The sequence below is a fragment of the Anthonomus grandis genome, chromosome 1, assembly GCF_022605725.1.
Source record: "Anthonomus grandis grandis chromosome 1, icAntGran1.3, whole genome shotgun sequence".
NCBI lineage: Eukaryota > Metazoa > Arthropoda > Insecta > Coleoptera > Curculionidae > Anthonomus > Anthonomus grandis.
Genome location: NC_065546.1, coordinates 41,980,315 through 42,006,730, shown reverse-complemented (window position 1 = coordinate 42,006,730; position 26,416 = coordinate 41,980,315). Strand labels below are relative to the sequence as shown.

The 26,416-nt window shown below is 33.4% G+C and overlaps 1 protein-coding gene across 3 annotated transcripts in view; it reads right to left on the bottom strand.

Annotated features, from left to right (window-relative positions):
- Positions 1–26,416, bottom strand: part of LOC126749639 (DNA-binding protein D-ETS-3) — a 179,338-nt gene that overhangs the window by 85,735 nt on the left and 67,187 nt on the right. For all 3 annotated transcript variants that reach the window (XM_050459462.1, XM_050459359.1, XM_050459419.1), the window contains exon 4: positions 15,247–15,336. In XM_050459462.1, coding sequence (XP_050315419.1) covers positions 15,247–15,336 — 90 coding nt within the window. The remainder of the gene's footprint in view (positions 1–15,246; positions 15,337–26,416) is intronic.

Below are 26,416 nucleotides of genomic sequence, written 5' to 3'. Positions count from 1 at the left end.
AAATTGATTACTATAATCGAATAGATATATTGTAGGTATAAAATTGATTAATCACCATTAACAAAAACTTTGATTATGGCAATCGAACTGCTCGTTTATTATAATAAAAAACTTGTATTATTACAACAAAATTCTTTGATTGTGATAATTAAATCGCTTTATTATTAGAATTTATAACCTTCAATATCTCAGAAAAAATTTAATGAGAATTACCTAATAATTCCATAAAATTGTTTCTAAACGGTATTGCAGGCTATAAATCGTCCTATATATTATATATATAGGATATATCTATTTTGCTATATATATATATCTAATTTGCTTCATCTAAAGAGCCTAGTCTGGAGGATTTTTTGTACCAACGTATAAACTCAACTTTAAATAAAAACACAATAATCTTTTTTTTAAGTTCTACTTTCTACATTAATTTAATAAATACATTAATGTATTTGTAAAAACTCTACAGTCTAATTTAACAGATTTTTTTACCGGCTTTTTTATGTAAATGTTTTAAATTGTTGAAAAAAAAATGAAATTTAAATAACTTTAAAAAAAATACTCTAAATTAATTTTTAATACAATACATCTTAAAGTCTTTTTAGGCAGTTAGAGCTTTTACAGATTTTATTTCTTAGCTGGATTTAACTTTTTTCGCCAGCCATTTTTTCCCTAAATTTGGAAGAACTAGCTCCAAGTTCTTTAGAAAAAGCGTGGCAATATCAGAAGGGAGAGTTAATTAACTTCAAACAAAAAAATCCTTAATACTCTTATGCGCATTTTTTAACATAAAACTCATATAACATTATAATCACGTGCTAAGCACATTAAAACATAATGTCAGCCCATTAAAAAACAACGAAACAGCAATCATTTCTGAGCATACAAAGAAATGAATGAAATTACTCAAAAAACCGAGATAACAGATACGGCATAAAGCATAATTTTTCCCCAGATATGTAACGTTAATCCAGGTCCTTATCCTTATGGAACACATTCTTCTCGAAAATTGCTATTATTATCCATTTCGCATCTTTCGGGAGAAGTTGGGCGCCAGAACACGCCAATTTTAACGCTTCACGTAGAGAATACACAAGGTACGCTCTAGCTGGAGAATAATGGAACTGTGTAAAATAGGGCTTTCTTGAGGATGAGCCTTTTATAGGGACTACAAGGCCGAAAACCCAGTAAAAGTCTCTTACATTATTTATGGCTTTTAAGACTCTCAAGAGGAACTTAAGAGGAGTTTTTTCTGAAATCTAGACATTTCCAGATAGATAGAATGACAATTTTAAAATGATACTACAATCAGAAGATTGGTTATTATTTTCATTAAAAAAATCTCGGTTTTATGGGACATATTATTCAGAAAAACATCCTAAATATTTTCTCACGCATATCTTTTACTTTAGTCACTTCAAATGGGCCTTTCAGGACAACAAACCATTAAATATCTGGCCATTACCATTTATCAACGTTCAATCACAACATTAATGATTGGGGTGCAGGGCAGGGGCCAAAAATTAGCCGAAAGGGTGTGCATTGAAGTGGTTTTTATGTAGAAATATTGTACACTGTTATATTATAATTTGTGGTTTAAATAACCACATGCAAAAAAATAATTCTGTTTGGAATTATTTGAAATTAATTGTGAAATTATTATGGATCCTCATCTGAAATAGGCTATTTGGTGCAAAAAATAGGGAGAATAAGCAAATATAAAACAAATACTAGATCGTAATTCACTTCTAGATTTCGTTTTAATCACTCAAAAGCTAAATGTTGTAGATTGTGACATTGAAAATTAACACAAACATCCCGTTAGATCATGCATTAATTAAATTAGCGTTAAGTGTTGTTGAAATCTTTACTCAGCCAACAACATAAAAATATAAGTGATCTTAACAAAATTTTCTTTAGAGATAATATGACATTTAAACTATTGATGATAAGGGAAAATTTTAACAAAGAACTCATAAAGCTATGCTAAGAAATATGCTCCAAAAACCTACTCAGTTAGCAGGAAGCTACCTAGGCCATGATCTATTATTTTATAGTACTAGACACATTAAAAAAAACGAATAATCTAACTCAGGACGTATTTTAAAGCACTGCGAAAATGTACTCGTAATAGATTGATTGGTATTACTTGGAAACAGTCGAACTACTTACTAGATAGTTTGTGCAACTCTGACTTTTACTTAGGCTACAAAATAATTTAACAATTATAGCAGCCTAAGTGAAACGATCGAATCAACCATGTAACAACTTAATAAAACATCTCTTACTTTTGAATTTAGTTCTTTAGAAGAAGTAACAGTATATGTAAATTCTAATTTAGCTAGTGGAGATGACGAATTAACCCTTAAAATGCTGTCCACCGATCATAATTTATTTGACACACATTATCAATCTTTAAAGTGAGGCGCATTTCCTAAGCCCTGGAAAATTACAAAAGTCTTACCAATATGCCAGAAAAAAACCCAGTGATTTTAAGAACTTACATTCCATTAACATTTTGTCAATCTGTTTTAAGGTCTTCAAGAAGATTAATTGTAGTTAGGTAAAGACAGATGTATATTGAGTATCTATAGCCACTCAATAGCTTTGTTATCGGCTACGGCATAATCTCTGTTAATGAAAAGGGAAATCTAACTTTATCTACTTGGTCTCCTTGATTATACAAAAGCGTTCCATAGACTTAACTACAATTTATAAATTGCAACTTTAAAATATATTGACTTCAGAGATAGTTTCATAGGACCAATAAAGAGATATTTGAAGAATAGATACCAATATACTTAAATTAGAGATGAAAGATGAAGAAAATGGAGATTCGTAAGTAGTCTTAGTTTAGTTTTAATCTTTTCCCGAAGATGCTAACATCGTTAGAGAAACCTGTGTCGAAATTAAAAATAAAGAGTTTTGATTAGTGGTAAAACTGTCTCGTAATGTGAGCATCACACCAAAGGTTCCAACCATAGGACTACAAATATGTTTGCTATCAAAGTACCAACTCTATCCAACTTTTATTGAAGAACGGGGACCTCAGGAATCCATATAGTTACCCATATACTCTAATGTTCTTTCTGTATATTATGTCACGCGGTGACCATTGTAAAGCACATTTTTATTCTGATGACCCTCAGCTTGATTTATCATTTAAACAATCATATTTAGCAATTGCTCTAGACAAACTCAATAGTGACGTTCAAAAATTAGGACTTATTAACTCTAGGGCCATGCTTTTCGGGCAAAAGTAACTAAGAGAGCGGGTTAAAATTCAATCATTAGCAACCAAGCTCTGTTGCTGACAGATGTTGCTCGTAATCTAAGCCTTAATTTTATATGAAGGATTTCTTTTGTTTATTTCGATTTTACAAATGTTGTTTACGTCTCTTGTCTAATTTTTCTTGTTTAAAAAGGATACAGAATACCTGTGCCAGGACGGTCAAGCTTGCGGTTAACTTGAATTATAGAACATCAATAACTAGTAGTCTTCCGGATCAATCTTGATCTTTCATAAATAAAAGACGTTGCTGACAGTCCTTCACTTGATTGTTTCATTTAATTGTTTAGGTAATTGTAAAATTGATTCGAATAAAAGGCAAAAAAAATTCCTTGCAAATTTTCAGAAAAAAAATCATAGATTTTACGAAATAAGAGATGATTAAACAATTAAATGCGCTATTTACATATATTTGTCATTCTGATATCTATCAAACGTAAAAAATGGTGATAAAATTATTTTTTCAAATTTTTTCAAATTTTGTTAAAAACATAATTTTATAAGACAAACAAACAAACAAACACGCAAAAAAAAGAACTACACAGACTCTAAATCGTATCCACCAAGAAGCCTCAGCAGGTTTCTGCAGTCGATGGAGAGGCTGATTGTGTATTTGGAAAAAATTGGAGCTCAACTGGATAGCGGTTAACGCCTTGCAGGTCTAAGCATAACGGGCAACAACCTTTCATGCGAATCCGTCTTTCCTTTCTGGATCTTGGCGTACAGTTTGATGCAATGAGGACTGCATGTCTACATGTGAACTACAGGGTGGTCAGACTGAAATTTGATCACAGGCCGTACAGGAATATTTGCTCCTTCTGATGGGCAGATACTACATGGCACCTGAGACAGTGGACTGCAAGTTTTGTGAGTTATGTCGCAGACAGAAAGGGGTGGCAGGACTGAAGAACTATCAGACCTACTGATAGTTCACTGGGAAAGCACGCTACTGTCTTCCACGCTAAATTCTTCGCTGTATTGAAATGCGCACAGAAAATCCTAAACTGCGGATACAGCAATACAGTCGTATTAATTGGCTCAGGCAGTAGGGCTGCCATTAAGGCTATTACGACCGAAAAGGTAAGCTGCACACTCGTATTGCAACGCATAAAGATTCTGGAGAAACTGGTGAAGGTGAACCGCATGATTCAGTTTGTCTGGGTACCTGGCCACTAAGGCTAAGCTGAAAATGAGGAAGCAGACTCTCTTGCTAGACTGGGATTTGCGGGGAATTGCGCTGGGAGAAGGCCAGTAGAGCCCGAACCTACACTATACCCTCTACTTATCTAGGACTATAGCCAAAAGTGTAGCTGTTGCATCAGTGAAGTATATGCTGTATAAGTAAAACCGCCGGAGATAGACGAAAGCACCTTTCAGGTCTTTGCCTGTCTTACCAGACAACTACTGTGCTTAAGGAGTCGCGGCATTCGGGAGGTGACAGGTATTCTAATCAGACACTGGTATTTAAGAAGCCATCTTCACACTATAGAATTGCAGACAACCCGAAATGCCGCCGATGCTGTTAGAAAGATGATAAAACTGCAGACCACGTTATTCTGGAGTGCCCAGCACTCACGTGAGCTAGGTTTAAATATCTGGGTAGACCTATTTTCATAATAGCCTCATTGGCTGCCCACTGCCTTACAAAATTACAAAATAACGTCGGATTTACGGGAGAAAATGAGGAGGTTAGAGATTGAGAAAATAAACGATTGTATTTTTATTTATCTAAGCACCTTAAACATTGAACGCCTAGAATAAACCCAGCTGCAAACCATAGGCGAGGTTGTTTGAGTTCACCATATCTCAGACAATGATGTTAAATCGACCTTTGAATTTTTCATTCAATATATATTTTTCTTAATCCACAGCATATTTTTTTAATGTGTTCTATTTTGTAACAGGTAAGAAATGTACTCTTTAAAAGTTTCAATTATTTGCTGACTAATAATATGTATACTTGCTATGTATACTAATATATTGCTGACTAATAAATGTTTATACTTTAAGAGTAATGAAAAAAAAGCAACTTGGCAACATAAAATAACTCTATGTTTATAATGCAAGTATTCGATGTTGCCACTTTGTCTTTTTTTCCTAGATATTTTTTCATATGTGTGAAGCTAGCATCCGATCGATATCCAGCGACCAAAATCTAGCACGCAGCATATGTCTTTTGCCAGGAACCTATTTATAGTCCGCGCCCGCTGTTATTTATTCGACATAATGCCCGTATCTCCTGAAATTCCCAAGAAATTTTAATAATTTTTTGTACAGATATTAACAATCAATAACTAAATCGATTTATACCACATATAAAGTTATAAACTTCTACAGACTAAAGTTTTCTCGTGAAAATTCCTTAAAAAGTCGAATGTTAAGGAAAAATGCTCCCAAAGGATTTGAATTCATCTTTTTTCAATAATATATAATAAATATCTTAACGCATTTGAGATGTTTGCAAAACTCTACAAACGTTTTTGGTAGAAAATTATTGAATTGTTAGACGTTAAAAAATATAAAGGGCTATAACTCCTAACGACTATAAGGAAAAGTTTTAATAAAAAAACTTTCGTTTGTAGAGGTTTGAAACCATTTCAAATCCGCTTGAATATTTATTATATATTACAGAAAAGTTTAATTCACATTCTTTGGAAATTAAACTTTTAATAGTTAATATATATATAAGTTTGTCCAGTATAATATAGTTTATTAGTTTTTCGAGGTTTATACCCGCTATAAACCGATTTAGGTATACTTTAGTTTAGTTACCTAACTCGTCTGTGAAAGGAACGATTTAAATTTCCTTTTTCCCAATATATGTGACCTACTTCAGACTTTATCATTTTTCAGCAAAAAGGGAGTTATTAATATTAATTAAAAAAACGCACTGAAACCACTCAAAACATCCTTTTAATAGCAAGACTTTACGAAAGGAGCACCTGCACCATCCAAAAGTAAAAAATGAGCGCAGTTGTCAAATTTATTATATTACTTTATTTTCTTCTGTTAAAATTGAGTAATCACTGGTAACATGGAATACTAAGCATGTTTATCAACAAAGTAAGGTATGTACATATAGTGCCCCCTGTGTAGATGTTGCGCTCAATCCAAAGCAGCCAATGTTTATTCTAGTCTACTCAAGGTAAGCTCTGATTTTTCTTTCCTCGTTTCAACAAGTTCTAGAACCACCACTATAGAGAAATGACATTTTTAGATGATTGGGGAGGTAACTAAAAGAATAAACCAAAAAATTCGAAAAAATTACTTTTTTCATTTATTTTTGGCATAATTATTATTAAAGCGTGTTTTCAAAGTAGGTATTTTGCACTCATTTAAGTTCATATTTTTTTATTTTTTACAGAAATTTGACGCTACTTCAACACAAAGCCTCAACATTCAACATGAACACTCAAGCCTTTAACCATTTTAAAGCCTCAAGTAAAAATAAGCTTTTTTCAAGCATTTATACCAATTTAGTTTCTTTCCATTTTGAGTTATTTTAAAACCCAGGAAATTCCAAAATAAGAATGAAATAAGGCGCATCATCTGAGGTTAAGTATAATTATGTAAGAAAATAGATGTGGCCAAGCAATTCTGGCGGTTGCTGATGGAACATCTACTGTTTCCACTGAGAATCCACTGAGAAACCTAAAAAATAAATAATTCCTTTAAACCACCGTTAATTAATATATAATAAAAAAAATTAATTCAGGGTTGCTTTTTTATTCTAATTTTTCTTCTTTACTGTAGTTTATTTGCCGCCTATAACTTCATTTACCACCAAAAACTGATTGAGATTAAAGCTACGAAATTAAGTGTGATAAAAACAAAAAGAAATCGAGCATTTTTGCTAAAGTTCCTTAAACGGTTTGCCAAAAAGAGTCAACTCCCAATAAATCCATTACTCCAACCCTGTCTGATTTTCTAAGTTACTGTATCGTATACAGTTTCCTATAGCGCAGGTCGCTCTATATAATAGAGCAACATAGCCCGACCACTCGAGTGCAAAATGTGAATAAGAATCGCTCTGCCGGTGTCGCGCTCGAGTGGCTTGGCCACGTGACCGTATAGGGTGGCCCTACAGCCACGTGCCATAACGTGGGTAAAGCTTGACCCTTTTGTATTTCGACTGGTATACCCTGTAGCGTGAACGACAGCGATTTTTATCGGATTTGTTTCGTTTTCATTAGCGGGAATTATTTTTTTCAAAATATTCCAATTTATACAGAGAATTCTGGCTGGCAAAATGTATAGAACGCCCTGACAAAAAGACACCTTTTCAGACAAAGAAAGGTTGCTAATCCTAAGGGGTACGAGCGAGACGCTACATTGCCAATCAGGGACTATTCATTATCATTAGGCTCTCACACTGGATAAGTGGCGCCTCTAGCGACATGCGTGTGAAGTGACTGACAATTGCGGTTTGGTTTTAGCTGCCTTTTGTATTGCGGATAAGTGATTTGTTGGGACTTGTTCCAGATTTTAATGATGATGATAAGTTAAAAGGGTTCCTTTATGTCATTCATCGGGGAGTAGTATTGATAATTCAGGCCTAATCATTAGAAAAATTATAATTTAATTATGTGACGGACTGATCGAATGATTCACTTGACAATGTTTAACCTCAAAGTTAAGTGATAACTCGTGTTGGCTCTTATCATTTTAAAAATCTCATATGGTTGCTTCAATCGCCTTAAACTTTTGCTGAAAAACAAAAAGCTAAAAAACTCCTTAAATAAGCTTTTTCGTTTTGCTTAACGCCCCTTTTTGCCCCGGCTCCCCGCCATCCCTCGGCCAACATGTAGGCCCCCGAGGCTCCTAAAGCTCATTTCCGGAATTCTCCGCCTGTGCTATATTAATTTTAAATTAAACCCGGATAGCGTCCCCCACCACCGTCCGGGATAATCTGATGTGCGGGAATTTCTATCTCGCACAGTGACGTAGAGATCAGGTTACCAAGTATTTGCCAAATTTGATGCAAATGGATAGGAAGACTATCTAGAAGAGAGACCAAAAATAGCTGGAGGAAATTAGGATCTAGCTCTGGATGTTTGGCAAAAATTTAAAATATCTTAGAGGCATCAAAATGACTTTAGTGGGAAAAAATTATCTTTTTTTCTTATTTGGTCCATGAGTGCAAAGTAGTAAAATTGCCTTGCAAAAATTCTCAAATTTTCTTAGAGGTTTTAAAAATCTAAATATCTGAATATGATTTGAAAAAGAGTTAAATTGACAAATGCTTAGAACAAGATTTTTGTCCTAGGAAAAATGAAAATGAACCCAAATGCTTGAGAAAAGAAAAATAGCTTAATTAATTCTGGAAGAAATAACAAAATATCTTTAAATGGTGCAAAATAATTGAATTGTTTTGGAAGCATAACAGAACGTTGCACAAAATATCAGAGGGCTCCAAAGTTTCAGAAAAATTCGCTAAATTCCATTTCGAGGTATTCAAAACGCAAAATGACTGAAAAATGCCTAAAGCTAAAATAAATTAATTCAGATGTCCAAAAAAAAAAACTTAATATCTATTATAGGTATGACTTCTTGAAAATATTGCCTTGATGGTAAGAAAAGCATGAGAGAAATTAACAAATAGCTTTAAATTGGCGCAAAGTAAATAAATTGTCTTGTAAGCATGAAAATACCACTAAATTCTTGTGGAAAATAATAAATGACTCTAAAAATATGGAAAAATTTAATTTAATTCCAAGTCTTAAAATGATTCAAAATGGAAAAAGTTAAATTGCTATTAAAGGCCTAAAACAAAACTTAATTTTTGTTATAGGCATTCCTAAAAGAAATGAAAAATAGCTTTAAGTGGGTCCAGATCCTTACATTGTCCGATAACCATAAAAATACCGCTAAGTTCTGGTGTAAAATAATAAACGGCTCAAAGGTTTTGGAAAAGTTCCCTGAATTCCCTTATAGGTAGTAAAATAGTTTTTTGAAAAATCTTAAAAATTGCTCCAAATGAGTGCAAAATACTCCTAAATTACGTAAAAATATCTCTTTACATCTGAAAAAAAATGGAAATTACTTTAGTTGCCTGGAAGAAAAACGTTAATTACGGGAAATAAAAGAATTAAACAGGTTTAAAGGAAAAAATATAAATTATGATAATTTTGCATTTGAAAGAAAATTTACTGCTATTTTAGTAAGAAGATATACATTCGGAATATTACTTAGTACATTTTTGTAGGATTTTATAAATATTCATTAATTTTCTTTTCTTAGTCTTTACCTGTACATTTAGAAATGATGTGGAAACAGGTTGGCCGTTTTAAAGAAATATAGAGTGTGATGATTTCAGTTATGCATCAGAAATTTTTTTAGGAGTATTCAACCTGTGGAAATGGAAACTAAAAGTCATCATCCCCCGTATAGATGATGTATAGGAAAATGTGGGAAATGTCTCGGATTCAGGTAGAAAAACAAAAAATAATACGGAACTCTCCTATAGGCCATTTCTACAGAGATACGGCCCCTTAAAGACGCCGCTGGAAATAGGTTTTTCTTGAATAACTTTTAAAGTACTTGGTATAATTTAATAAACATTTTACGTGAACAACACTAAGGACCTCTTAAGACGGAATTCATAAAATACATTTACCTTGTTTATTTTACCAGGGACGGACTAGGTTGTACATTATAATGCTTACATTTTTCACACCCCTTTTGATAAAGACTCTGAAATAATAGATATAAATAGCTTAAAGCCGAATTTACACATGTCAAGTAGCTAAAGCAAGTTACTAAATCAAGTAGCTAAAATTTAGTCCTTTTGTTTTTGTGAGCGTTTACATGATTTGTTGTTTAGTTGTTTAGTGTTAATAAAACATGGCCGGAAAAGTTACGCGTGCAACAGTGCGGAATTGTATTTTAAAAGTATGTGGCGAGTTATCCGAAATACTTGCAGAAGAAATGAACAAAACCAAAAAGAAACGTTGTTGGGTGAGAAAATGGCTGAGTCGAAGAGAAATATATGGTGCTTCATCTACTTTATTAAGAGAATTAGCAGCTGAAGACGTACCAGAATATACAAATTGGCTGAGGATGTCTAAAGAACATTTTGATATATTGTTGGTTCAAATTGCTCCTCAAATTACGAAAAAGAACACTGTAATGAGATCAGCTATTCCAACTAGAATAAAATTGGAAATCACATTATCTTATTTAGCCACAGGAAATAGTTATAGAACTTTGCAGAGGTTATTTCGTGTGTCAACACCTGCAATCTCCAAATTTATACCCGAGGTGTGTGATGCTATTTATGAAAGTCTGAAAGAATATATAAAGGTATTATTTTTAATTAATTTTATTACGAAAAAGTTGTTGATGAACAAAACATGTTAAATGTTGGAAAAAGCTTTTGCTATTATCTGTGATCGTACGATATCATCGGCAACTGATTCTGCACGAGTTATATTTGTGGATCCATCGCTATGCGAAGAATGCATGTCGGAATATGTAGGGGACTGCAGTGGTGTATAGATGGAAAATGAGGCGTATGAAAATGTGTCGTACTGGTTACTCTGGGCCTGGAGGTCTTGTTTAAAACTTGTCAGAACAGACTGAATGCGTTCCTGTGCTTATATGGCGAAAAGAGGAGTTAACGTCATTAATTGTGCAGCAACACTGCGACCAAAAGCTAGGTATTTATGCTCATTGGCAGATTCATGTGTCATAATTTCGCTTATTTTTTTAGGTCGTTAACTACTGCAGTAACTTGCCTCAATTTTGACGTAGTTCTACTTTTTTTCTGCAGTAGGTACTTCCTGAGACGTTTCGTTTCTTGCAGCCATTATTTCTTCTTCATTTTCTCGTTTTTGATCATTAACTTCTTCTTCGCATTGTATCTGAAACAGAAAAAAATATTTGTACCGTATTAGCCAAAGTCAAATACTTGTAGGTAATACTGATAATACAACCAGCAGTAAATTACATATTATTTTAGGTGCCGGAGTCCCAAGAAGAATGGAACGTTATTGAGAAGGGATTTCGTTTGAAGTGGAATTTCCCCAAATGTTACGGTGCGATTGATGGGAAACATGTGACACTTCATGCACCGGCAAATTGTGGCAGTGAATTCTTTAATTATAAGGGTACTAACAGCATTATTTTGTTAGCTCTGGTAGATGACAACTATTGTTTTTCCTATATAAATGTTGGATGTCCTAGAAGACAATCCGATGGTGGAGTTTTCCAACAATCGTCTCTATTTGAAGCCCTAGAGAATGGTTTATTACCACATGGTGGTTTCATTGTAGGTGACGATGCATTTGCACTGAAAACGTATTCAAAAGTAGCACTTCCGGAAAATCATAAAATATTCAATTACCGCCTTTCGCGGGCAAGACGAATAATGGAAAATGCTTTCGGAATTCTGCTAAGCAGATTTTGCATTTTTGAAAAGCCTATGGCATGCTTACCAGAAACTGTGGACAAAATTATTAAGGCCTGTTGCGCAATACACAATTATTTGCGAATCACTTCTCATAACACTTACACACCAAGTGGATCGTTAGATGAAGAAGATATAGAAAGCGGTCAGGTTAGACTAGGTTCGTGGAGAAATGAAACTAATACTGCCTTGCCGTCAATAAGAACCTTAGGAGGTAATCATTCTTCAAGATGTGCAAGAGAACTACGAGATCGACTCTGCCAGTACTTTATGGGCGAAGTTAATATAAATAATATAATATGGAAATTATTGTTCGGTATACGTGTTTTCCTTATAATAAGAGAGTTTTAAGAAATGATTTTCTATTATTTTTTTATAGGGTGTTATATAAACAAATTGATACTTACGGGTTACGGGACGGGCAAACACGTATATCGGATTAATTACTTATAATATGAACACTACTACAATACACTTACATTGAAATTATCCTGCGTATGCCTCTTATTATCCTCTAAGTTACGTAAAAATGTGTCCATTTCCTTAAACCATTTTACACTGGGGACATAAATATCCTCCGATCCTGTTCCTGACTTCATAGAGTCCCTTATTTTCTTTTTTTCTTGAGAATAAGTTGACCTCAACGCCCGTAAGTATTTTGTTTTTGATTTCAGGCACTCCCATCCTTTTATCCCTATGATCTCCTCAATTTCCTTATACGCCGAGTCCCGAGCTTGTTTATTTTTGTAAATGGTAGCACTTGTACCATAAGCATCGCTTTTCTCGATACTCTTCTACAAATTTTATTGTTGTTTCTTCACTCCAACGAGACATTTTTAAAACACGCCACAAATAAAAGAAAAATAAACGTCGCAGTCTGTACTTATGAACTCGGCTAAAAAACCTGTCTACACTAGTTTAGTCGGCGGTTTAGTTTCTAGAAAGCAAAGGTGGGGGAGACAACTAGGAAAGTAAATAGGAATTGGTTCTATTTACTTGACTAAACATATTACAAAATTAGGTATTTGCGCAAGTACTAAATCAAGTTGTTTACACCATACAAGTAACTAAATTTAGTAACTTGATTTAGTAACGTTCTTAGAAAGATACCGGAACGAAATTGTTGAACGAAATACACCAAGTTTTGAGGTGACCGGACCCCATAGGTAAAAATCCAATGGCGTTAGATTGGGAGATCTAATCGAGAAAGCCAGGCAATGTATCCTCCTTTACCTATCCAACAGTTTGGAAAAACCTTATCCAAGTGGTTCCTTACAGCAACGCTGAAATGAAGTGGGGCTCCATCCTACATAAAATACAGTTTCGGCGTATCTCAAGTGGCAAATTATATTAAATTATATCAAATTATATTAAATGCAGAAGATTATTCTGAAGAAACTCCAAATAAAGTTGTCCATTCAATCGTAGCGGTAATACGAATTGTTCAATCAAATACCAATGATTCGTGCCTAGATATTAATTGATTGGAACTGATGTTGATGATGAGAAACAACAGCCGCATGAGGAGTTTTATCAGCCCATACATTCGGATTATGATTCGGGTATATTCATAATATCATTTTTGGTAAACCTTGCTTCATCGATAAAAAGAATAATGCTAATAAAGTTTCAATTAGTTCGCTGCTGATTTAATAGCTAGTTCGCGAACTATATTTTACGAGGAGAATTTTCAGTAGTTAGTTCATGGAGTTTTTGTAAATGATATGGGTATAACAGCTGTTCTCGAAGTACTTTATGTATTATTGTTTTTGGTGTTTGAAACTGAGCGGCTAGTTTACGAGTGCTCGTTGAAGCAATATCAGCTACAGCATCTAAAATATTTTCCGCTAATTGTACCGTACGTACTGTTCTGCTCTGATCAGCATAAGTACTTTTTTCCCCAAAACTTCTTAAAATTACAATAAATAAAGTAAATAATAATATTATCTTAATAAGTGGATTTATAGTATATATTTATAAGTGGACCCTTAGATGTTGATTATTTCGTTAAAATGTCTTTTGATTTGGCCGGTCACAAAACCCTTGCAATTCACACTATGAGGTGCCATATAGTTAGAGAATAGATATATAGGCGAGGATATTCCTGTAGCCGATGGGCAGTTTTTATTGTCTTGAACTGAACCACAAAATCCAAGGGCGAAATGCTCAACAGAGCCTTAAGCGCTTCTGTTGGCTCTATCCATTTGAGTTTGAATTGTTGTTATCTCCATATAGGAAACCAACTGATAGCCCCGTATGTGAGAAGAGGTTTGATCTCCTGCGGGCCCAAAGTGCACAAGTGACTCTTGAGGTTGATCCTTAGGCCCTCCAAGAAGCATCATTTGTCTATAATATGCAGAGCCCCTATTAAGGGCTTGCTGCTTTGACCATTATTATATATAAACGATTTATCAATTTAAGTAAATTTGCGTCATAGTCATTTCAGTTGTGCTGTCGCAATTTGTGAAATTTGAACTTGCAAATAATTCGAGATATTTGTTGAGATTTGAGTCTGCAGTTATTGTGTTATTTTTAACAAAAATTTCATGTTATCATCTTTCCTTTCTTAAGTTTTTAACTTACAAAAAATTAGAAGCCATTAGATAAGCACAATTCTTATAATTTAGAGAATGAGTAAATTTTCTACGTCAATGGATAAATTGGAATACGATTCCATCTGGAGAAAGAGAAACTCCCGCTTAATTCAGGAAATAACGCGGTTCTTTCGAGGTATTTGGTGGCGGCATCGCTAATATAGATGTGGAAATATCATTATGTTGGCTTTTGATTTGTTTTTCATGGTTATTTACTTTTACTAATTAGGTTTATTTGTCACCTCGTTTTAATCCTATAACGTAAAATTTATTACTAACTACGTTATATATATGTAAATATATTTTTTTAAATACTATCAAGTATAAAGTAGCTAGTTTAGACAGCACTATAAACTAGAAGGTCATTTTAAGTATAACATTTTTTATGTTCAGTATTTATGTTAAGTTGAGACGTCATTATAAGAAACCCTATTTTCTAAATTTTAATTTTTCCAGTGCTTCCTACTTTTTCCAGTTTTTTACAATTAATTACTATGTAGATCAAAATTTAACATCAACATATTAAGGAGAGAAAACTGAGAACTTTTCGTAATTTAACTTTCACTTATAACCTATTAATAGCCATTCTTGTAATTACAAATTTACTTTCTACCATATTTTATAGTGCTGCCATCTTTAGGATCCCTTCTCACACTAAACATCGATAACCAATAATGTTTCACATTTGAACCGGGAAGAAATCCATAAGGGATCGTACAGGCGTAGGGCGCTTTATGCCACAGAGGCCATTGATTTTAATATGTTCGTGGGTAAAGCAGAGTTCTCTTTTAAAGACAGAGTAAAATAGATTTCTGTAATTAATAGATTTAAGTGATTGTACATCTAACTAAGGTTAGGTTACATGGGTGGCTCTTATGAGGTTCTAAGGAATTCATTAGTAAATTGTCCAGAGTATGTATGCAAGTATGATTCTAGGTCTAAATTTAACTTAAACTTACCACATTTACTCCTACTTAGGGTTTCTGATAAGCTATTATAGGACTTCTGCGTAGCTGATTGCGTGTGAAGAGACTTTTCTAAATTAAGTCCTAAAAAGAAAAAAATTATATTTATATTTCACCGTTTAGAACGTAAGTAATATATCAGTGAAAATGTTGCATGATGTTCGCCTTTTAACTAAAATTATTATGTTGGCACGATGTTAACTTAAGAAATTCGGAACTAATTAACCACTTTCTTTTTTTAATTAATATATAAAATATTTTAAATTAGATTACCAATAAGAAAAAAATATATATAAAATATAATAAGGGAAAAAATCGTATAACCATTTTTTATGTGTGCCATTAGTGAAAAAAATTACAAATTTTTTTGACGCGTTCATTTCTTTAGGACTTTTTTTTGTTTTTCCTTAGATTTTATTTGTTTGCTAAAACTTTATGTTAACCAAAAAAATTACGCAAGCTTTGCCCCCTATGTATATTAGCTATAAATATTATTCCATCATATAGACGAACCAGCTTAAATTTGTTGTACTTCTATAAGCAGTTGAAATAATTTATTTTTTTCATTTTCTCAACTGCTTGAACGAAATGTTTTCTTTTTTTTGGCTGTGTAATATTAAAAAAAATTAAGTAGTTCTTCCAGGTAGTTGAATAACAAATAGAAAACCAACAAAAATTTAAAAAAACTAATACGTATATTCTGATTCAGTTTAAGAAATAAAATTTAAAATTAATGATTTTTTAAGAGCCTGGAATATTTTCTTTGTTCTTTATTGGGGCAGTTGAAATATTCTTTTTTTTTAATTTTCTGAACTGCTTGGATGTATTGAGCCATTCTCTTCAAGCTCTTAAATAAAAATTTAAAAAATACCAGATTCTAATTCAGTTTAGGTAATTAGGTAGTTAAAATGTTTTTACCTATCTCTCAATTGCTCTAAAAGAAATAAAGAATTCAAAAATATTCTTTATTACAAGAAAAACTCACTAGTTTTTACTACTACTTTTTTACTGCGCACCCTTTTCTTTAAAAACAAAATTTAGTTCAAAGCCCGCACGAATGCCAATGGCGAATATAAAACTTTAAATTGTCATAGGTAAAACGCTATGGATGTTAAGAAACTGCGTCCAAATTTTCATAAAACATCTACAGGGATATCAAAAATCGAATCGGGTTATTGAAAAAAGTAAGTTTTTTTCATCCAACTTTACCACCCTGTATAGTAAAAATCTAAGTTTAGGACATATATTAGTTTGCTGCTGGTTGTATCAAAACTGTTTGAGAAAATGATTTATTCGCAGGTACTAGAATACTTGCTACAAAATTATTTACTACCGGAGGCTCAGTCAGGATTTCGAAAGAACAATAGCACGGCCTCAGTACTAGCTCAGCTCCTAGCATGAGTGTCACGCCGGCGCCAATCGACGAAGCTATCCTAAGTGAGCTGCTTGAGCGCCAGAAAAGGGCCAACAACATTATAATTTTTAACTTTCATTCGAAAGAAGACAGAGCTGATGTTGTCCAGACTAAGAAGCTGCTGACTGACTTGTGCGAAACTACCGTCAATGTGCTGGCTGTTAAGTAAATTTGGGAAGCCGAATCGTAACGGGCGTCAGGCTGTTAGGATGGTCCTTGGTAGTACAGATGATGTTAGGCTTGTTTTGAAGAACAAATTGAAGACTGTTGGTAAATTCTTCATCGAGACGGACATGACGCCTGGGCAGCGCAATGAGCTTAAGGCAGCCAAATCGGAGTTAAAGCGACGCAAAGAGGAAGGAGAAAATAATCTTTATATAACATACATCAATGGTTCACCCAGAATTGTAGCAAAAAACTAGATTCGCCTTTATTTTCACATGCTAGTGATGCCCACTTAACTTGTTTTTGTCAAAATGTGTGTGGTCTTAACACTAAAAACGAGACTTTGATGCCATTGCTCAGGATTTTCACACCATATGCATCACCGAGGCCAGAGATATCTAGTGGTGAAATATTTACAAAGACTTATGATGTTTATCGGTCGGACCGAAAATTTGAATCCGTTAATGCCACACGTGGTGGCGGAGTTCTCTGTGGAGTTTCTAAAAACATTGTGTCTGAAAAAATTAGTTTGTCTGATTTTTGCAACAGTATTGCGCCCTCTATCGATGTTGTTGGCTGTAAATTTACTATTAAGTTACAGATATTTTACATGATTGTCTTGTACATCCCACCATCTATCATATCTGTAATTCGAGCAATTTCTGGATCAGTTTACACTTTTAATATCAAAGCGAAACCATAATGTAATAATAGTGGGCGATTTTAACGTGTCTGATTTCTCTATTAACTCACCTACAGGTAATCATGTTAGTCAAAAGTCTATTGTTGTGAATAATTTTGCTAACACTTTTAATCTTGTTCAGCGTAATCACATCCTAAACTATAATAACAGACTATTGGATCTTGTTTTATCTAACTTCATCTGTACTGTTTCTCGTAGTGTCTTGGAGGATTTGCATCACCCTGCACTGGAAATTGATTTTACTGTCTCAGGCCAACGTGTTCATAATTTTCAGCTTAATAAAAACTTATCTCATTCTTTTAACTTTAGAAAGGCCAACTTCCATCTCCTTTGTGACTCGATCCTTGAAGATAACTGGTCTACTGTGTATTTATCCTCTAACGTTAATGATGCATGTGAAGCCCTATATGATATATTAAATAGCATATTTGCCGCACACATTCTTCTTAAGCAGCAACGTAAAAAAAGATTTCCAAATTATTATTTTCGAGAATTGATTAAGAACATTTATAGGAGAGAAAAGGCTTTCAACGACTTTTAAATGTACAATTCTCCATTCTTTCAAAATAAATTCCATTCTCTTAGACGCCTTATCAAACTACAAATACGCAATTAATAAAAGTTATATATATCAAACACCGAAAGGAATATTTCTTTGGACCCATCTAGCTTTTGGAATTTTATTGGTTCTAAGAAGGCTGGCACCAGGATTCCTGGTATGTTGAGGCTACCCGATGACGTGGTAATTAAAGACCCACAAGACATAGTTGATGCTTTTGCACTGTTCTTTGGTGAGGCATTTATACAATCAATTTTCATTAACCATTTGTCGACGTCTGATAATGTGCCTTACTTTGACATTTCCAACGTTGATGATGTAGACGGTGTACCTAGCTTCTTGGTTAAAGATTGCATTGGTGTCCTGGCTGATCCGTTGACCTACATTTTCAACTTAATGTGACTTAAATCAACAGAACAGATTTCTGAAATTTGGAAGACTGCTAAAATAATATTTATTTTAAAAGCTGGGGAATCTGATCAAATCGTGAACTACAGGCCAATCTCATTACTTTGTAACTTCTCAAAAATTTTCGAAATTATCCTGAACCGGTCGCTATTTAGTCACGCAAAAGAACTCATCTCTGTAGACCAGCATGGATTTTTTAGCGGGCGATCTTGTGGTACTAACTTATCCTGTCTGTCTAGCCACATCTGTGAATCACTTGATGTTAATACTCAAGTCGATGTTATTTATACCGACTTCCAAAAAGTCTTTGATCGGATAGATCACTATATTTTGCTGCATAAATTAACTCAGTACGGTTTTTCAGGCTCGAACTTAGGTCCACTCCTGTTTAGTTTTTTTTATAAATGACTTGATTGAGTCCCTCACTTGTCATAGGCTGTCTTTTGCCGATGATTTGAAGCTATATTTAAATGTATATGGTTTGGAGGATTGTTTTTTTTCTTCAGAACTGCCTAAATACATTAGAGGTATCGTGCGCTGTTAACAGGTTAGGCTTGAATGCGGCTAAATGTAGTGTGGTCAATTACTCTAGATCAAAAACACCCTTAAATTTTAATTACTTTATTAATGATAGTATTTTGAGTAGATTAGAGCAAATTACTGATCTTGGTATCACCTTTGACTCTGAATTTACATTCGTTCCACACTTTAACAACATAGTCAAGTCAGCCCTGAGAAGGCTTGGGTTCATAATTAGAAGTTCTCAGAGTTTTACTTTGGAATCTACATTAAGACTGCTTTTCTGTTGCTTTGTGAGATCAAAACTGGAGTTTGACTGCATTATATGGAACCCGCTCTATCAGAATCATGTTGGTCTCCTTGAATCTGTTCAGCGTAGATTTGCTAAATTTTTGGCCTTTAGGCAGGATGGCATATATCCAGTTAGAGGGTTTGATCATCGGCAACGACGGCAACTATTGGAACGCTTCAATCTACATCCATTACATCTCAGACGAATGATCTTCTCTGTAAAATTCCTGCATGGGTTACTGAATGGATTCATTGATAGTCCTGTACTTCTTTCTGGTGTACGTTTCATGTTGTCTAGGCTTAATGCTAGACATCATTCTTTCTGCCAAGGTCTCATACTAACATCCTGTTGAAATCGCCGCTATATACAATATGCGCTATATTTAATCGGATATGTCACATGTGTGATATAAATTTCTCTCCGGTTCATGTGATTGTCGATATATTGGTGGATCATTACTCTTGGGATTAAGACCCATGTGTTTAAGTTAGTAGGTATATTTTAGTTAATTTAATTTTGTTGAATATGTGATTATCTTGTTAAACTTTTATAATTGGGTTTTTATATCATATTAATAGTTATTTGTTCTAATTTTTTATATAACTTTTGAAATTGTGACTTTACTTTTTTTTCTTTTCTTTTCATTCTTTTAGGTTTGTTTTATTTTTTTTTTCTTTAAACTATATTTTTCATTGTTTTGCAACTGTTTCCTGTTATTGGGCAAGTTGCCTGTTTGAAATAAAGGCTTATTATTATTTAAAATGCTAGATGACATGATTTATGCAGCCGATAGTGGTAAAACATCTAGCTTAATATTTTTGGACTATAGTAAAGCATTCGATACACTAAACCACTGGCTTTTATGTGCAAAATTACATTATTACGGATTTTCAGAAGGTGCATTAGGTATTTTCAGGAACTGAATCTTTCAGATAGAACACAGCGGGTACTCGTTGACGGGAAAATGTCTGATTCACTTTCTGTGATTAGAAAAGTGCCTCAGGGATCCATATTATGCCCGTTATTGTTTTTAATATATACATTTGAAATGGATAGGTATATAAGAAATTGTAATATACAACGGTATGCAGACGATACACAATTGCGTATAAGCTTTAATAAAAATGAAATCAATGACACCGCTATAATTATAAATGAATGTCTCGAATCTATTTACACATATTCTCACAATAATGGGTTAAAACCTAATCCATCCAAATCAGCTGTGATGTTTTTTGGTCCAGACAAAGACTCGACAAAATATGCAACTTTATATAAACAATACTTTAATTCTAGTGTTCTTGAATATAAAAATCTTGGCGTTATTTTTGATCATAATTTAAGGTTTAAAACCCATGTAAGCAAATTTGTTCAAAGGTTTATTATTTCATGCAAAAATCTGTATAAAAATAAAGGCATATTAAATATTATCCTTAAAAAACAACTTTCTGAGTCATTGGTCATTTGCCACTGTTCGTACGCAAATGTTGTGTATGATGTCTAGTCTAAAGCCAGGCTACAAAGAATACAAAATTCTTGTATTCGTTTCACATTTTCCCTTACAAATAGAGACCATGTAAGTCACAAGTTGAGCTTATCAAACTGGCTAAATATGCAAGATAGGCTTAAGCTTCATTTGGTAAGTTTTTTGAGACAAGGAAGCCCAAGTACTTATATGAAAAGCTCACATTTCTCTCCAGCACTCATAACCGTCAGACACGCCACAATAATTTACTCAATATACCTCGTCATAGAACTACTCTTTTTCAGCGCTCTTTCGCAATGTTATCCCCATATTATTTAATAGTGAGATGCAAAATGTTTTTGTCAACTTGTCCTGTAACTTATTTAAGCAAAAATTTAAAAATTATTTACTGTCAAAATATTAATGTAAGGTAATTGTGTATAATTATATTATTATAATTATATTATATTATATCTGTATTTTTGTGAACCTCTATTTCCTTAGTTAGCCTTTGGTAATAGTAAGAATTTTATTTAATTTTCCTTTTGCATGCTCGGTAAAGCACTTTGCCGAGTATAAAATAAAGACGCACTTATTTATTTATTATTTATTATTTATTGATATGTTTATAGACACTTTTTTGCTTGATTTCGTGCAAGGAACACGGCGCTGAATATTGTCGCAATATTAAAGAAACACCCTGTATAAAAACTATCATTAATTTCCTTAACTCTAGGGTTGAAAACTCATTGTACACCAGCAAGGGCGGTGTCCCTTACAAAGGGAGATCTTAATAGTGTACGGATCATGCCCTAATTCGTTAAATGGCTGGAAACGTATGCTTTGTAAACGATTCCATGTCGTGTTACGATTTAGATGTCATGTCATCCAGAATCGTTATTGTAATCCCTAATTGAAGATTTGTAGATTAGAAGTCGTAATCGTGGGACGGAGAGACATGGGAATAGGCGTAAGTGAGCCGCGAGGAAGGGAAATAGGTCAATATATTTTCATTTTAATTATTTTATCCTACAGTAAAAATATATATAGTAGTTTACACAGAGAACCTCTCTAGAATTGAATTTTTTTGAAAAAATTAAATACGTTAATTTTTTTCCAAACTATTTAGGATATTACTTTAACTCAATTACAAATTGATAGAGAGCATTCTACAATTCTTTCCAAGTAACTGTTCTCGGATAACAATTTTTCCAACTTAATTTATACCGCATAAAGAAAAAAAAACAACAAATTAAGAAAAACCATAGACTATAACATTTGACTCACCCTATACCCCGTGCTACCCCCTATATACATGAATTTAAGGGTGGTCTCTATAAAAACTGAGCGTTCCCACGGGTGCGACTGTGATGCGTGCCAACAACCACTAACCAAACAAAAACGCGCAATTTAACTTGCATTGTTTGCTAATAGCCAAGTGAGCAATAATTCCTGGGCGCAATGTAAACTTGACTTTAGGGCCGGAAGTCCATAAGGAAGACCCAAATGATGTATGGCGCTTTGGTCCGGTATATATTTATTTCGTTTTCTTGTTAAAAATATTAAATAAAAAAGGGGAGAATCGGAATAAAAAAAAGATATAGTCTCTAATGTCGCACCAATATTTCGCATAAAGATTTGAATGTTGGGTTCATAGCTGGAATATTCTGGCTTTGTGATCTCTAGTTCTAGTTATACCTTTTTATGAATATTAATTATTAAATATGGCTGGTTGACCAACTGTACCAAAAAAAATTAAATCGGTAAATGTGTAAGCAAATAGTTAGTAAAAATGTCTAGAAATAATGAATATTTTATTTACGCCAAACTTTGGTATTTTAAATGAATACTTTTAGTGTGGTACCTACATCATTTTAAAATTCTTACATTTTTTATAATAGATCATCAAAAAAAAATACAAGCAATATAGAAGTTAAAATGTGTGGTAACAAACAGTACATTTAGTTCAAGCAAATTATTTATTTTTTAAGTAAAGAATGTGTACCGTTATTTGCGAGAAAAAAGAGTGTCTTCAAATTTTTTGCAAAAATCTTTGCAGTCTTATAACTTTGTATGTGTATTTATTTCACTTATATTTTTTGCGAAACCTACCTAATAGGTACAAAAAAATACTGCAATACTTACATTTTTAAGGCGTTTAAAAAGCAGGCGATTTATTATTGTTAAAACTGTCAGTTTGACGTGTGCAATTTTTCAATTTTAGTTAAAACAGTGAGTTAATAAAATGGTGTATAGGCTAGCCGAAAGAATAGAAATAATTTTCCTTTATGGAGCTCAAGATCAGAGTGCTCGCAGAACCGCGAGAGCATTTAATGAAAGGTATCAAGAGATATACAAAAGATACGAAAATTTGAAGAGACGGGATCGATTTGCAATAAGAAAAAATATGAAAATAGACTTGTCGATGAAGCATGCCAAGTTGAAGTACTAGGACAATTTGCTATGGATCCAACTTTGTCTATACCAAAGGCCGCAAAACTAACAAATATTTCCACTGGTTAATTAACCGTACATAAAGTTTAAAAAAAAAGTTCTTTTCTTATAAAATTCATATTCTTCATGATCTCGGAGAAGATGATTTTGATAGGAGAATTCAATTTTGTGAAGTGATGTGCCAGCGAATTGACGACGATCCCCATTTATTGAAGAACATTTGCTTCAGTGACGAATCGACCTTTTTTTTAAATGGCCTGGTGAATACATATGGTGAATCATAACTGTAGATACTGGGATAATGAAAATACGCATGTTTTTCGGAAAGGCCATACCCAATATCCCCAAAAAATTAATGTTTGGGTGGGAATTTATAGGAATGAAATAAACGGGCCATTTTTTTTGAAAGAAAATTTAACTGGTGAAATTTATTTAAACCTTTTTCGAAAATGCAATAAACCCTTCCATCATCCAATCTATGGAAAATCAAGTTGATCAACATGGTGCTATATTATCGAATAAAAATAATATACATTTTCAGCAGGATGGAGCTCCCGCGCACTACACTTTGATAGTTCGAGTGGCTTGATGAAAATTTTCGAGAAAAGTGGATTGGCAGATGTCGTGCAATCGAATGGCCTGCGCGGTCTCCGGACCTAACCCCACTAGACTTTTTTCTTTGGGGCTACTTAAAAAGCAAAGTTTATAAAACCCTACCTGAGAGTATTGAAAATTTAAAAAATAGAATATTTCAAGAATGCAGAGAAATTAGCGGGCAGACCCTTGCCAATGTTCGTAAGGAGTTTGAAAATAGGCTTTTTTATTGTCTTGCTAATAACGGCGCGCATTTTAAACATTTAATAAAATAATTTTGTTAAACTAATTAAATTTGTTTTTCTACCCTACCGATTTAAACTTTAATTGCTTCTTGGTCAATCAATTTAATTTTTTTCTATAACCATTGATAGCATAATGAATGTCCTTTAAAATAATGTATCACACTATGGGGTAGCCATTTGACATATTATTAAAGTGAGGTTAGCTGGAGGTGAGGAGGTGATTGACAGAACTAAATGCATAATTAAACGTCCCCCTATATATCTTTTTTTTTTTTAAGAAAGTAATTAAGGGTGGATCGTTTTGCAATGAAAGCATCTGTATATATATATTATTATATTATATATATATATATATATATATATATATATTATATATATTTTTTCCAATTATATATATATATATTTATATATATATATATATATTTATATATATATAATTGGAAAAAATTGGAAAATCCAGCCTTCTACTACTAAAATACAAAACCTTCTATAGATTTTTGATTCAGAAAAGACATTTTTTTTATCGACTTCCTGCTTATAATGTGGTTCAAATGTCGATTTACTGGATTCACCTTTTTTTGGGACAGAGCATAGCAATAATTTTTTCACTTCTGGAATTAATTTTCAACACTTATTCTGAAATAAAAATCTAGGGTTGTTTTTATAACCCAACAAACTTGATGATGACAGCTGAAATTTCAGGAGAACGTTTTAATGAGCACCAACTTGCACAACGATACCTGCATTTGATCGACTTCGTATCTCTTCTAGTTTTTGAGAGCTGAAATTTGGAACACCAGAACATATCTATGACAGTCTTCTCTTAAATTTTTTTAAAATACGTTACACGTGCAGATGTTGTTTATATAGGCAGTAGTAAAAAACTGTTATAATATTACTATCAATTAACTCCTAAACTATGAAATAATAAATAAATCCTCTGTATATAGTAGAGTTTTAAATACCTAATTTATTCCCAAAAACTATTTTTTTATTACGTCAGAAGCATTGTCACCTTATTTATCTACCTATACATCAATCAGATAAAAAGAGCGAAACACTTTCCAAAACTGGAAGTCTCAGCCCGAAAATCCGGCAAGTCATCCAGGGCCGGTAGGTGGCGGCGATAAGCGTCAAGCCGGGTGTTGATAAAAGACCCTAAAAAGGGCCGCCCGGGAGTCATAAGTGATGATAGGACGCCGACGGGCGGTTAGGAGGTTATTTATTATCCTCGTTTAACGTGTAGGGCGTCACTCCCCCCCTTGGACCATCTAAACATCGCCGCGGACCCCCCAAAACACAACAGAAAAAAAAAACCGTATGCTTTGCCAAAGTGGATCGGACGCGCTCTTTTTATGTGAGTCGGCGCTTTTTTCGACCCTTGGCTAGTTTGAAGGGTAATTTAACGTAAAAACTGGCAACACCATTTTACATTAGAAGTTTGTCATACCGGGAAAGCTCCAGAAAGTTAAGCAATTTGTCATCAGATATGACATTAGGCTCATCGATATCTCATAAAAGAGGAAAATAAGAGGAAACATGATATTTTTCTATATCTACTGATATCTTACCCTAGTTTTAAAATACTAAACGTCATAAAGTTTGTTTTTCTCTTGTTTTTGCCTATTAGCTTGGAAAGAGCGGGATGGGGCACGTAGAATGCCATTAATATGACAAATCACACAATAGTTCTCCAAAACTCTTTTATTTTATGCTCGACACGTGTTTCACTCTAGAACATGGAAAAAGTAGATCAGTAAGTTTGGTTGAGGTTCAACACGTGCTCAGGGGCAAAAGAGTGTTTTGTTTACAAACATATTGTTGTGAAGTGTCAGCTATATATTAATACATATAATAATGTTAATTTAACTTATTTGTGTTGGATTTTTGGATTGAACATAAAAAGTAGAAATAGATATATCCTGTTCTAAGCGCAAAACACAAAGGAAAAAATATTAAAATTTCCATTCCTAAAAATGCTTCTCAAATACTGGGAATAGTAACATCGCAAGCAAAAGCTTAGTGATGCGAGAAATCTTGTCAAACAGCTTTGTGTTTACATTCGGCATTTGTGAAGTTCTGTGTTTTTTCTTTAGTTGTAAAGGTCTCATTTGAGTGTTTTCTGTTACGATGGTAAAAGCTTCTGCTGTTCGCGCCGCACTATAGAAAAACTGCATTCAAGCCGACCTTTTCACAAAAAGGGTTTTTTATAGAGTATGGATATTAAGTTCAGAATCAAACTCGTGCTAGATATTAGCAAGTGGAGCATTCCTTTTGAATGCAATGTATCTTAAAAATTTGTGCTGAACCTGTTCAATCTTCTGAATGTGATTTTTATAATGAGAT